This window comes from Drosophila elegans, unplaced genomic scaffold (genome assembly GCF_018152505.1).
Source record: "Drosophila elegans isolate 14027-0461.03 unplaced genomic scaffold, ASM1815250v1 contig_397, whole genome shotgun sequence".
Taxonomy (NCBI): Eukaryota; Metazoa; Arthropoda; class Insecta; order Diptera; family Drosophilidae; genus Drosophila; species Drosophila elegans.
The window spans coordinates 3654571-3667723 of NW_024545782.1; the positions used below are offsets into that span (position 1 = coordinate 3654571).

The 13153-nt window shown below is 40.2% G+C and overlaps 1 protein-coding gene across 4 annotated transcripts; it reads right to left on the bottom strand.

The window, feature by feature from the left end:
• Nucleotides 1-1146: 1146 nt before the first annotated feature.
• LOC108150717 (sodium/potassium-transporting ATPase subunit beta-2) lies at nucleotides 1147-12906 on the bottom strand. Of its 4 annotated transcripts, XM_017279007.2 has the most exons (8): nucleotides 12757-12906; nucleotides 11844-12159; nucleotides 9804-10282; nucleotides 2944-3084; nucleotides 2759-2878; nucleotides 1791-2083; nucleotides 1559-1727; nucleotides 1147-1492 (listed from the first exon to the last, which is right to left on the bottom strand). In XM_017279007.2, the coding sequence occupies exons 3-8, from the start codon at nucleotides 9946-9948 to the stop codon at nucleotides 1389-1391; spliced, it is 972 nt and encodes a 323-aa protein (XP_017134496.1). In that variant the 5' UTR covers nucleotides 9949-10282; nucleotides 11844-12159; nucleotides 12757-12906; the 3' UTR covers nucleotides 1147-1388. The 4 variants fall into 4 exon arrangements, with proteins under 4 accessions (XP_017134496.1, XP_017134495.1, XP_017134497.1 ...); XM_017279006.2 differs by lacking the exons at nucleotides 11844-12159; nucleotides 12757-12906 and adding an exon at nucleotides 11274-11490; XM_017279008.2 differs by lacking the exons at nucleotides 9804-10282; nucleotides 11844-12159; nucleotides 12757-12906 and adding exons at nucleotides 5755-5931; nucleotides 6989-7109.
• Nucleotides 12907-13153: the final 247 nt, after the last annotated feature.

Genomic DNA, 13153 nt, shown 5'->3' on the forward strand with positions numbered 1-13153 from the left:
CTCAAGTTTATTAATCAGTCACAGGGGCTGACCAGTATCAGATGACGGCAGAGATTTGTGATATCGCATTATCAACTTTATCATTATCTTATCATAGCAGGGCAACTCCAACGTTTAAGTAAATCCGAAAGTATGTCATATGGCCAACAGAAATTTGTTTGTTAACAGCCTAGCAGAGCTGTGCCTTTAGCATTAGCGTTGATTTTGACTTATTATTAAAAAACGAATGGAAGATTGTCAAGAAAGTAATGCTACTAAAAAAATATCAAAATAAATGCTATTGAAAAAACATTTGATATTTTAAAAGTAATGCTATTGCAACAGTAATTATTTCATTTCATTTTCAAAAAGGTATGCTAAAATGCTTATGAAAAATTTAGTTAAATACATTTAGTTACCATTGACTTTTAATAAACCTATTTTGTTGTCGATTAATGCTTTCATTTATTTTCTCTGCAAAGATTTTTTTAAACAAAATAAAAATACGCTCCATTTGTATCCTTGACAGGAATTTGTAGTTTTCTGGAAATCATACCCAGCCCTTAAATAAAAAAAACATTAATTTTATCTGACTACTTTCATTTTTATTTTTATTAAAAAGATTTGAAAGTGATTCTTCTCAGCCGTTTTAGTTCAAGTAATATTCATAAATTTCATTTTTTGCAATTATGTTATATTATAAACTTACAAATTATCCGAAGTTACGCGTTTCTGGTGGCCAAAAAGAATTGTCGTTATAAAAATGTGATGTATAGAGATTTCACTTTTGCCTAAGTTATTTATAAATATGGTATATCCTGAAGCTAGCTGTAAATGTTAAATTTGTTTTTTTTGGTTGACAAAATTGGTCTGTTTTGGTTACAGGTATAGCAGACTCAAAAATTGAAATCCATAAATTTTCTTTAAAAGTTTGTATATCTAAGGTTTCGTTTGTTGATTTATTGGAAATGGCAGTTTGGATTAATTGCTGTAAATTTGTTGCATTTGCTTGATTTAGTGGTCAGCGTTAAATAAGATTCAGGCTTGGCTATTACAATCCTGTTCACTGATTTCTCATCTTGCTTTTATAATCTGATGTGAAACTTTCATCGTAAAGTGCATACAAAGTACTTTAAATTTAAAAATGTATATTTTAGGCGTCGCAAATCTTGGTTATAACTTGTATTTATATGTCAGGAAAAAATACAATTAAACAATTTTGAGTTTTAAATTACAAACTGAAATCTGAACCTTTCACAATTTTCACTACAACAAACATCAGGTGGTTTGCCTCTGGTAGGATTGTCTTAGACGATATTGAACGACGTCCTCACCCCTCGGGTCCGAGATTCTTGCTCAACGGAGATTCTTCTGTTTTACAATGTGTTATAGGTAATATTCGATAAACTTTAATCGATGAGGAGCTCATAGTGGACCGAACCGATCCTTTCCTTGCGATCGTGCACAATGTTGCGAGCCCAAGCCTTGCACTCGACGTTGATGATGATTCCGCCTGCAAAGTGGCCAATAAGCGATTACTCAGGAGACTGTGGACTCGCGGGATGCAAGGACTACTCACGTTTGGGCCGCTGGAAGTGTACGGCCACCAAGGGACTCAAGTAGCCCTCGGAGTTCTGGTAGGGATAGAAGTAGCCGGGAAAGCCCCTGATTGGCAGGTAGTTGACGGCTCCAATGTTCTCCTGATCGGCTGGATTCTCGCCCTCGCACGACACCCAGATGGTGTTTAGCTGGAGTAATTCGAATGTTGAATACAATGGGTTAAAGTTCATAGTCCGAGTCACTTCACTCACCTTGTGTGGCTGCGTCTTCTGGACCTCCCCGATGTACGTCTTCAAACTCAAAGGCATGGATTCGGGCAAGTCCTGCGAATCATTGTAATACTCCGGTATCCACCCATAGATTTTGTTGAGCTTGAGGAAAATACAGGGGGCACTCTTGTGGTAACTGTAGTTGTTCTCCTTGGTGCAGGGAGACCACGACTTGATGTCCACGTCGCACACCTGACCCTTCGGCGGCGGCTGGTTGTAGTCGCAGTTGTAGATGTTCTGGCCACGACCGGGAGTCAATCCAGGTACTTTGTAAACTGGAATGGTAAATAGAATATTAAATATAATTACGGACTTTATTTATCAACCCTTATCGCTTTAGGGGTTGATCTAACCCAAAAAAATAAAACTACGCATATTTAGAAATTTCAAAAGGCTGATATGGTTGTGAAGCTTGAACCTTTTGTTTTTTTTTTTTTTTTTAATTAAGTTTCATGACATTTCGCATGTGTAATGCATGGGGCTGAAAAATCATGTGCTCTGTGTGTTCTTTGTTCAACGTACATTTTCTTACTGTGTTCGATTTAGACATGATATATTTTGTTTAAAAAAGCGTGCCCGTACACATCTTAGCAAAGGCAGGAGTGATACACAGTAAAAATCTATGCAAAATACAATGGAAGTGCTTACCCATTCAAGGAACAGAGCTTGCTTTGAAGAATTTTTAACATTCTGATGGCAAAAGTGAGTCATTTAACCACACGCTATTATTGAAATAGTTGTGATCGTAACAAAAAAAAAACAAACCAGCACGACAATCCCCCATAGGGTTAGATCGACCCCAAATCACGGCAATGTGTTTAAATTTATGTGCACGGGTCTAAGGTTAAACTAGCTGGACTGATTGACGTAAGCTGCTACTTTTATCCTAAAACGGCGTGTCTGTCTATGAGAAAAGTTCTCACTAGATAGTGCAAACTATTGGTACTTACCCGCAAGGAAGTCATCGAGGGAGTCCGTCCAGTGCTTGTAGTTCTCATGCTGAGTGCCCTTGTACCAGATCAAGGTGCTTTCCACGTTGTCAACGGGTGGCAGGGGGCGGAAACCCAAACCTAGGATGGCAAGGCTCGGTTAGGGGGGAAATTGGCGGGGGTTGCTATGAGCGGCGGCGACTGACCTGGGTTTGTGCCGATCAGGGAGCGGTCCAGTGTCCACTTGGGAATGCGAGGGTCGAGGGTTTGGAAGAAGGCCCACATGCAGATGGCCACCAGGGCGGCGAGGACTCCGTAGAAGGCCACATAGAAGATTCCAATTTTGGCTGCGAAAGGAGGATAACGGTTAATACTTATTGAATTACACCGATTAGAGTCAGCCCCTTGGCGATCACCAGTCAATTGAAGCGATTGAATTAATTAATTGTCGCTGGCCCCTCGGTCAGCATGGGTTAAACCGATAATTGGCGACAGCCGGCGCAAGTGGGCTGCATAAACAAATGGAAATGGAAATGGGAATGGGAATGGGAAGAATCCCCCAAGCTGTGCTGCTTCTCAAGTTCGGAGTAGACGGCGAACTGACGCCGAGCTTCTCCGCTGAATCATCATTGCCATCCGAACACTCGTATAAGTCTACATATTCTGCGGAACGACACTCTTAGACTTCGGAAGAGAGCCGCCTCGTGAGTCGACTACGCTCAAGAGCCAACTGGTTATGACCCGGTCCAAGGGTGTGTGTGTGTGTGCAGCGATCGCTCTTAACTCTCACAGGCACTCGCACTTCCCATCTGACATAACCTCAATTGGTCTAAGAAGTTGGATCGCAAGAGAACAATCAGCTAAGAGAGAACCGAAGCCAAACCGGAGTTGGGTCAATTGGGTATGCTATGTGCAAGAAGGTTAGCACATTTTACATCACCTTATTTACTTGATGCTTAAAACCATGCGTTGGCAGAAGAAATGGAAAGCTACTTTCCTACAGTTGCGATTTAATAAAACTGTTTAAAACTCCTAAATTGCAACTATTTTAAATATATATTTAATTAATTTACCTTAGTGATTTTTGGGATCAATTATTCATATTAAAAATCAAGTGTAATTTAAATTTTCAGAAATGGATGGAATAGTAAAAAATAAATTTAAATTTTTATACTTAATTTTTAAATTAAATATTAAATCATAATTTTAAATACAATGCGTATTAAATTTCATTGTTTAACATTAAATAATTAAATTGAAATTATTAGATTTAAAATAGTTCCCATTTTACATATAGCTAAATTAAATTAAATTTAAATTAAATTCAGTCTTTGCCGAAATTGCTAGAATTGCAAAAGTAGCGAGAAGAATAACAGAAGTGTAACAAGGTATGCGTAGATAAATACGACTTTGAAAAATTGATGCCAATAGCTTATACACTGCGCGAAATATTTTAAAACACATAAAATTTTGATCGATTACACCCTATTATTCCTATGAGAGCTATAGGATATAAACGTCTGATCGGTACGCCCTTTTACCCTGATCAGACATGGCTATATCGACTCCCCTATATATATATTTTATGGGGTCTGAAAAGTCTCTTTCTTCTGACCAAAGTTATATTACCCTCTGCCAGGGTATAAAAATAATCAAAAGAAAAATTTTAAAACATATTAATGTTTTCAAATTTAAAATAAATAAAAACTGTAACGGGTGAAAATTAAATTAAAAATTAAATATTTTAAATTGAGTACAAAATATCTGGAATATTTAAATTGAGTACAAAATATTTGGATTTACTTCGTTTTTTTACCACTAATCGCATTTATGACTACCTCTTGCATGTAGTTTATACATCAAAATATATTAGCCTATTAACTTTTCTATTTCACTTTTTTTTATTTCTTTTGGATGAAGAATGGTTTAATAATTCAAAATTACGCTTTTATTTTAATTGAATTGGAAAACGAAACCATATAGCTGTCATAGCACGATCGAATAATTGATCTAAAATCAGCATAGCTTTAATTTTTTTAAAAATACACAGACGACTAAATACATTTTACATTCTTAACTTTTCTAATAACTTGTTTGAACAAAATGGAATTGCAGTTAACAGATGAAAAAGTTAAATTGTTTAAATTTATTTTGCAGTTAATAGAAAATTACAGTTTGCAGGGTAGAGCAATTAAAAGAGATTTAAAAATATTAACAGCATGGACATTGATGTACTCACTTCGGCTGGCCGAAGTTTGCTTTCATTTTAGTTTAAATTGAATTTTGATAATTAATTTCTTCTTTTTCCTCTTCAGATAATAGCAAGCCTTCGGCATCAACCAATTAGTTTTTTTTGGGTGTATTATTAAATATACTCGGTTTGGCATTTGCACTTTCGTGAAGGCACCTTTAGTTCTTAACGTACATATTCTTTTCTCTGCCAATATCTGGCCAATGTAATTAGTACTTATTTCCATTTTCATATATTTTCAGCTTTGCTTTGCCCATTTCAGCATAATTGCGATGTGCACTTGTCTATATACATACATATGTATGTATGAATATATGTACACGTATAGAGGGCCTTGGGCTTGCCAACTTTTAAATGCCACTATTGGCGTGCTGGGAAAACCTTTCCGGTGCAATTGATGATAAACGCTGCAGCGGACAGCTTAACTAGCGGTAATTGATGGCGAACAAAAATAAGATGCCGCATTTCCCCACCCTAATTTGACCCCATTGCCGAGCATCGTTACATGCAGACGTTAATTTGCTCGCCGCTTCCACAAGCCACTACTCTACTTTTTACGAGTGAGTGCAACTCTCGACACTTCAGGCGGTGCAATAGATGACACGTTCGCAGTGCCGTGTTATTATATTTGAATAAATTCCGAAGCACGGTTCCAATTGGCGACAGGCCCTGATTTACAGCAGGCATATGCGAACGCGAGCAAAAAGTCCGTCAACTCCGTCAGTTTTATGGCAGGAGAATGCAATAAACACGGCAACACACTTACCCCATGACGTTCGATTTCGGCCCATAACAGTGCCGTCCTCGGAGTTGTATAAGAATTGGCCGAAGTTGAACGGTTTGGGCTTCCTCAAGTTGTGCAGATCCTCGTCCGCGAAGGACGGACTCATCGGTACGGGCTTCGACATGTTTGTTTCGGTGGGTTTTCTTTAAATCTAAAGGCCTGTAGACGGTTCAGTTTCGGGTTTGAAGTGGACTAATAAATCATATACTACGTTTATACGCCTGCTTTTATACACTTGCTTTTTATACGTTATTTAAACTCCGTAGTATTAAATTATTAGAAAGCAATTATCTCCTGCAATATATACAGTTAAGTCGTGCATATAAACGTAGTAGTTTATTACGAAAAAAAAAAACCCTGCAACTGAACTAAAAATTTGGCCAGCACTGATGTTTTTATATCGTAAATATTCGTTGACCGCCAAACAGTTGTACAGATGTACGCAAATAGTACGCGCTCAATGACACACACGTTCTGTTGTTCTTTTTTGTAACAATCCAGGTCCTTTGCTCTTAATTTCTCTCGACTCTCTCGCTCGCCGTTTCACCCCTCTTGCGGTGCAGAAAATATGGCGCCTTTTTTGGCTCTCCTGGCCGAAGCGAGAGGGCATCCGTCGGATGCGAATACAATCTGCAACTGGTAGGGCTGGAATGGGCCAAAGTGGACCGAAGTGGGCCAAAAGTGGGCCAAAGTGGGCCAATGTGGGCCGAAATGGGGCGAAATGGGGCGAATTAGTCGGTCGGCGACACAGTCGCATTTCCGCGTCTGCTGTGGGGCTCTCAATGCCACATTGGCTTTGACCCGGCATTGGGCATTGGCAAAACAAAAGTGTCAGATACAAAAGTATCTCGGCATCGGTTCTTTATTTAAGCACATATCCACTGCTGTGCATTCCTTTTATTTTCGCCTCGCAACCACCACAACAAACCGTGCCCTCTGCCCGCTGCCGCTCTTTGCAAACGAGCGAGCGAAGTGTGCATTGTATGTGCTTCTCTTAGCTGGCGCTCTTAGCGCTTGGCCACATACAAACAACCACACCTTTTTGAAGAAATTATGGAGCGTTCTTAAAGACGGCCCTTGGAATTATTTATTATCTTTCACTAATTGCCCGCTTAATGGGGGCTGTGTGTGCGCAACAGAATGTTGAACTATTTGCAAGGACTCTTTTTTTGGTAATTTCCTGTGAGGAAAGCAGGGGAAACTTCACTGTACGGACCACAAACTCTTTTTATTTGTTGTTTGCAAACGAGACGCGTCTCGACCACGTTACGAGTTCTCCGTGACACGTTTGGTCGCCGCTCAAAACAAATTTCAGACTGAAACCCGAATCTGAAGTCTGTCGATTCGCAGCCAAACAACAGACTTGGCTTGAGCCGTTTTTCGTTGGCCGCTCTCTCGAGCCGAGTTTGTTTTGAGTGAAAAGCGCTTTTGACAGCATTGCCGCACTTAAGCGTTTCCCATTCGAGTGGAATCGGATCTGGGATCGGTCGGGTTTTCCGGACTGAGATTGAGTTGCGTTCTAATTGCCGTGGAAACGCTGTCTCCTTGTGCACTCGCTTTAATTAGGCGATGCAATGCGGTGCGGTGCCGGCGATTGTCCATGCCACTGCAGCGCATTTAGTGCCAATTGCCCGGGGTTCGATTCCGGACCCATGGGCACACTGAGAGAAACACCAGGTACCAGATGGCTGGCTTCAATGCACAGTCCAAACGTTAAATTCCTCCATATGTTCTTTTGGTAATACCATATTGATTTATTGATCTATTTCTTAAAAGTTTAGGGCTACTCAAGAGAGATTTTCTAAGGTCGCTTTGCTTTGAAACGAAAAATTGCGCATTTAAATATGTTTTGCACGCCAACATTAGCATTCAAGCCGTATTTCTCTTGTCGTCGAACTGGGGAAGGAACTGGTTTAAATACGGCCACAGGACATGGGTATTCAGATATGCAGGGAAGTGGGCCAAGCTGAGAGTTGCTATACATACACGCACAGGGGTGGGTTTCATAGAGCCCTCTGTTCCACTGGCAACTGCTCCGCTGGAGTTGTATTCAAGGACCAAACTACGGCGTGCGTACGATTGCGGGCAACACGATAGGACCACGTTGAGGATACAAAACTTTTTTAAGGAAGTTGGACCTTGCTCGATAAAATCAACGATAAATGCAACATTTTCTAACAGTATGGTTATACAATAACGTTCTAATGGATATACAAGTGCAGTGGATTTGTTTAATTGGGCATGCCCAATTCCGCAGATCGGGGCGTGGAAAAATTAGTAGACTAATATGATGTATTTAACATGAATCGCATGCAATATACCTGACTGCCCCAATAATTTGCTTTTATTTAATTAAATTTATTCAATACTCAGAAAATTTCATATCGTTCCGGTGAATATTTTTTGATGTCATGTAAATTTTAAAAGGCGTTTGAGAGTACTTAAAAAGTACAAACTTTACACACGTTTTTCTCAGAATGTCGTTTTTAAAGTCGGTGACCGATTAGTCTCAAATTTAAACACAAGCTTCTTAAATATACTTTTTAGTTATTAAATTAAAGATTTTTTCCCACCGAAAATTTTTTTTTTAAATTTTTGTCAAAATTCTTTTTTTTTTAAACCGCCATTGTGTTAAAAGAAAAATACACTCTTCCTTCTTTAAGGTTATATACAGTTAGAATTTAAAGCAAATCAAATTTGTTTTATTTTATTTTCTTAGTGAACACATATTTAACAATACACCCAGAAAATTTTTAAATTTCAGAGAGCTCAAAAGTGCCAGTACGAAATTTAAACGCGTTCTTCTCAAAATGGTATTTTCAAAGCCGGTTTCAAACATTACTCGAAAACGGATTAGTGTCAAATTTAAAACGAGCTTCTTATATATATATTTTCTAGTAATAAATCGAAGATTTTTTCTCATTTAAGCCCGAATTTTTAGTCCAATTTTTTTTTGGAGTTAACGCCATTTCGTCAAAAAATTAATTTTTGCTTGTTCTTTTTTAATTACTGTATACTAACCCCTAAAGCACCCACACATGCATCTGGCAGATACTTTTTGAAGATAAAAATCGAAATTTAACAAATTTTAATAAAATTGTTGAAAATTTTCATTAAGAACAAGGCCTAACGTTTATATCTTCAGGGAGATCGGCTTTGAATTAACATAAGTTCTCGTTATTATTTATTTCTATGTGCATATTCTGTTTGTATTTCAATGTCTGCCTTAAACACCCTTGCAGAGGAAAAGCAGTGAAGAATTTTGGACACTTTCTTAAAGGTTGACTTAAGGATTCCAAAAATGGGATGAAGAAATTTTCGGAATACCTAGAGGCTAATGGCTGTATCCTATATAAGTTAGCTAAAACGTTTTACGAGAGTTTCTTTGGTCATTCTGAGCGAAAGCTAACAGGCATGAAGAAATATCTTTGCTATCGGTATAAGAGCAAGGTAAGACAAACTCAGGCTTTGTTAAATCTCTTCAATCCAAACGATTGTTTTTGAAGGTCAATGCTCAATCAGTGGCAATTGACCTTTTGAGCCGGGCCTAAACGCAGCCTTAGTCAGGGTTCTCCTGAACAGCCCTTACCACCTGCTCCTTGGTCCCCCCGCTGTCCTACGACCCTCCGTCGAGATCAGCGACGGTTCTGGGGAACGGTCGCGGGTTCACCAGCGCCTGATTGCATAATGGCATAATTGACCGATATTGCGACACAAGTGCCCCCCAGCGGCACACCGATCTGTTCGCGCCGGGGTCGCCGCAGCGCAAACGCCATTGGGCGGCCAATCAAAACGGACACGGACTCAAGCTTGAGCTCGAGCTCGGCGGGAGGCCGGTAAATGGATACATCCACCCACATCCACAGTAATATGTAGCGCGGCCGCGCTAATGCGACGACAAAGAGATTCGGATAACCAGAGATTCAGAGATTTAGAGATTCAGAGACTCGGTTGATTAAGGTCAGACCTCTATCAAGAGCGTCTATCAAGACAGTCACTTACGCAACCGCAGGCTCTGGGCCCAGACTCACCCCAGCTGTCGATGGAGCGACCGAAGTAGGAGTTGTCCTCCGAGTCGTAGACCATCTGCTTCAGCGACTTCTTCTTGGGCCTCTCCGGCGGCCGCGAGTAGTACTGCTGGAAGCCATCGATGCAGTCCTCCGTGATGGTCGGCATTCTTCCGCGCTTCGGCAGCTGGCGCTTCCTCAGTTCGGGTTTTGGTTCGGGTTAGGGCTTGGTACTTGGGATTTGGAATGTCGTTGGCTTGGCTACTGAAGGATCGGTTTGAGTGCAAGTCCAGATGAGCTCCTGTTTGATCTTGGCCTGGGACTACGCTGTGTTATACTGGCACTATAACTATCACTGGTACTGGTACTGATACTGGGACTGGGAATTTGCGCTGCACACGACAAGTTGACACCGCTGAGCGCCGCGCGACACTGATCCGAATTTGACAAGAAAGACCTAGCCACGCCGACCGGGGGTGATGATGTGTCCGAGTCTGAAAAATCTGGAATACGCAAGAGTCGGGCTTAATCAAGTGCTTTGTGTGTGGGCATGTGTGTGCGGAAATACGCGCCATCGCCATCGGTGTCGAAACGGGATGGCAACCAAAGCTGGTGGCTCTGGATGGCTGGCATCTCCAGTTCCAAGTCGTGGAAGACGCGAGTCGCGGCGCGTGACACAATTTTCATTTAATTGAAGTGTAAAATCGCGGGGACAACCATCACGGACCGGGACCGGGCAGTCGGACAGATCCCAACGAAAATTAGGCATGTACGATGAGCGTTGCACTAATTGCCGAATGAAATATGGCTTCCTTTGGCACTGAACGCTTTTCCCAATTGAAGTTCGGCCCGACCGAGCTGGCAGATTGCATTCCGGCAGGTGAACAACAGATCGGAAGGGATTGAACTGGCAACGCAGCGGATTTGAGCTTCTGAAGTCAGAGCGTTGATCAGTCTTCATTAATGACCGCAAATAAGCACTTCCGTTGTACGCCCACTAAAATTCGTAGACAGAGAGCAGTGTGCATGAATTAGGCGGTGTCGCGAAGTGAATCTTCAAAAGACAGAATATTATTCACACCTGGCATACCACAGTGGGCGTTAAACTTTAAATGAGGAACTGCCAAAAAGAATGGAAGAAGGGAACAAATTCGAATTTAAATTTAAGCCATCGATAATTAAGAACGTTTATTATCGGTTGGCGTTTTCGGTGGCGCCACCTTGTCGGGTTGCGGCGGTACATGAAGAAGCGGTTAACGTCTCCGCTCAATGAGTTTCGACTGCGCCGCTAGGTGTCGGTAAAAAAAAACAATGTAGACGCGGACCTATATGCACGAGGGAACTGCCCAGCGGTACACTGCTTGCCTATGTAAGGAAAACTGTCGTGCGGTACACTGCTTATAACATTAGCAAAATGGCGGTTTTGAAATTTAATTTAAAGGCGGGCCTACACCCACGAGAAAATATTTTAATATTTTACCAGACAATACTTACTATTAGGACCTAAAGAGGGATGATTTACCCCTCCTGCCCCTGAAGAAAGCCATGGGAATTAGTATCAGCATTAACGTCACCAGAAACACCGTTATGACGAGGAAAATTGTGACGAGCGTCGATTTTTCTACCATGGCGCGATACTGGTGTTAATATCCCAAATTCGAAAATTTTTTACGGAGAGCTAGTTAGAATTGGCTTGTTAGAATATAAACAAAAATTGGCAACTGTGTCGACGCCGCCTGCTGTTTACCAAAACCAATTATAAGGACCCCGGGTAGTACTAACGCGATCGAAATTTAAAAATACGTAAAACACAATCATAAGCAAGAAAAACAGAATAACTATAACGAGAGTTAGAATTAATATTAAAAATTTCGTGTCCATAACTTCTTACGTGTTATTTGTCACGGAATTTTGAGATACGTTATATGTTTAACACGACGAAGGCAGTATTGGAATTGAAACCGATCTAAGTTTCAGGACAACCAACTGGAAAACTAAGTCAGAGCACGGCTGATGCCTAAATTCAAACATTTGAACGATCGGACGCACTTAGGTGGCACTTACAGTTTTTAGCCTTCTGCGGCCGGTGCTTCGCCGCCTTCTCCGGGACCCTCTGCCGCCTCCGGAGGTTCATTTATCTCTTCTTCTGTCACTGGTTCTTCGGTAGTGGTTGGCGCCTCGGTTGTTTTAATTTTCTTAGTAGACATTTGGTAAGGATTGTCGATTATAAAGTATATAAAGAGTATGTTCAAAATGATCAGGCACAGAATTACTGTTATGCCGATCGCAGCTAGTACTATTTGTTGATTCATTCTGAGGAAGGTATAAACCACCAACCGTCACGACGTATTGGAATTTGCCTTGGTTGTATTGCAGGATCCTAGAAAAAAAATATTTCTGTTGATTTTGCGAGAAAAACGAATTTGTGTATTCTAAATAAGGTTCAAAAATTATTTGACAAGCATTTCGATATAAAACTCAAAGCACTCTTTGGAAATATATTTTTTTTAAATTAAATTAAACAAGATAGAACGCTTTAGTCGAGTTCCCCGACTATTAGATACCCGTTACTCAGCCAAAAAACGTTCGCCTACAAAACTGTTTATGTTTAGGTGGCGCCATCTGTCCAACTGCATAGCCAACACCAGAAGCTAAGAGCGTGCAGCACTGCTTGCACTTGCTTGCAGTTCTTTCGTTTTGAGGGGCAGCAGAGGTGCGGCAGAGCGGCGGCAGAGGACTTCATAACTTTCATAACTTTTAAAATAAAGGAGTTGTGCCTACCGAAACACACACAGAAACCAACACCTACTTTCTAGCATGTCAAATGCCGATTTGTGGGCAACAAACAGTTATCTAATATTCGGGGAACTCTACTAAAGCGATATTTCTTTTTTTTTCAATATTCCCAGTACAAGTATTTACGAATATGTGATCAAAAAGTGCATAACATAAAGTAAATATTTAGTTAATAGCTTACCGGACGCATCGCATTAGCATACACCTGTTCCTTATACCAGCAGTCCATTGCAATATAGGCGATGAGAAGAATGTTTATAATAACAATCAGTGTAATAATAATCGCAAAAATTATCACGATACCCTTAGTTTCCATTTTCCCGCAAAGTAATGCGTTCAAATATCAATAATTTTGAAGTGAATTTAACTTGATGTTTTTCAATAATTTAACTTGTGTTGTTTGACTATTTATCAATGACTAAACTGATTTTGGCAGTAAATTCAAAAACTATTTTATATGGTAGACTATTGCTGCATGTTATATTTCGATAAAAACTTGAGAAACAGTTCTAATCTTTAGTCATGCAAATGATTTTGAAAAGTGATTTGTGCGTGTTTCTTAATTCCAAACCTTTTAT

What these genes read in the sequence shown, in the direction of transcription:
- LOC108150717 (XM_017279007.2), bottom strand. Translation starts at nt 9,948, where the DNA reads ATGCCGACCATCACGGAGGACTGCATCGATGGCTTCCAGCAGTACTAC. An exon ending in TCGCTCCATCGACAGCTGGG is followed by an intron (nt 3,085 to 9,803) that starts GTGAGTCTGGGC and finishes CTCCTTTCGCAG; the next exon opens with CCAAAATTGGAATCTTCTAT. An exon ending in ACACTTCCAGCGGCCCAAAC is followed by an intron (nt 1,493 to 1,558) that starts GTGAGTAGTCCT and finishes GCCACTTTGCAG; the next exon opens with GCGGAATCATCATCAACGTC.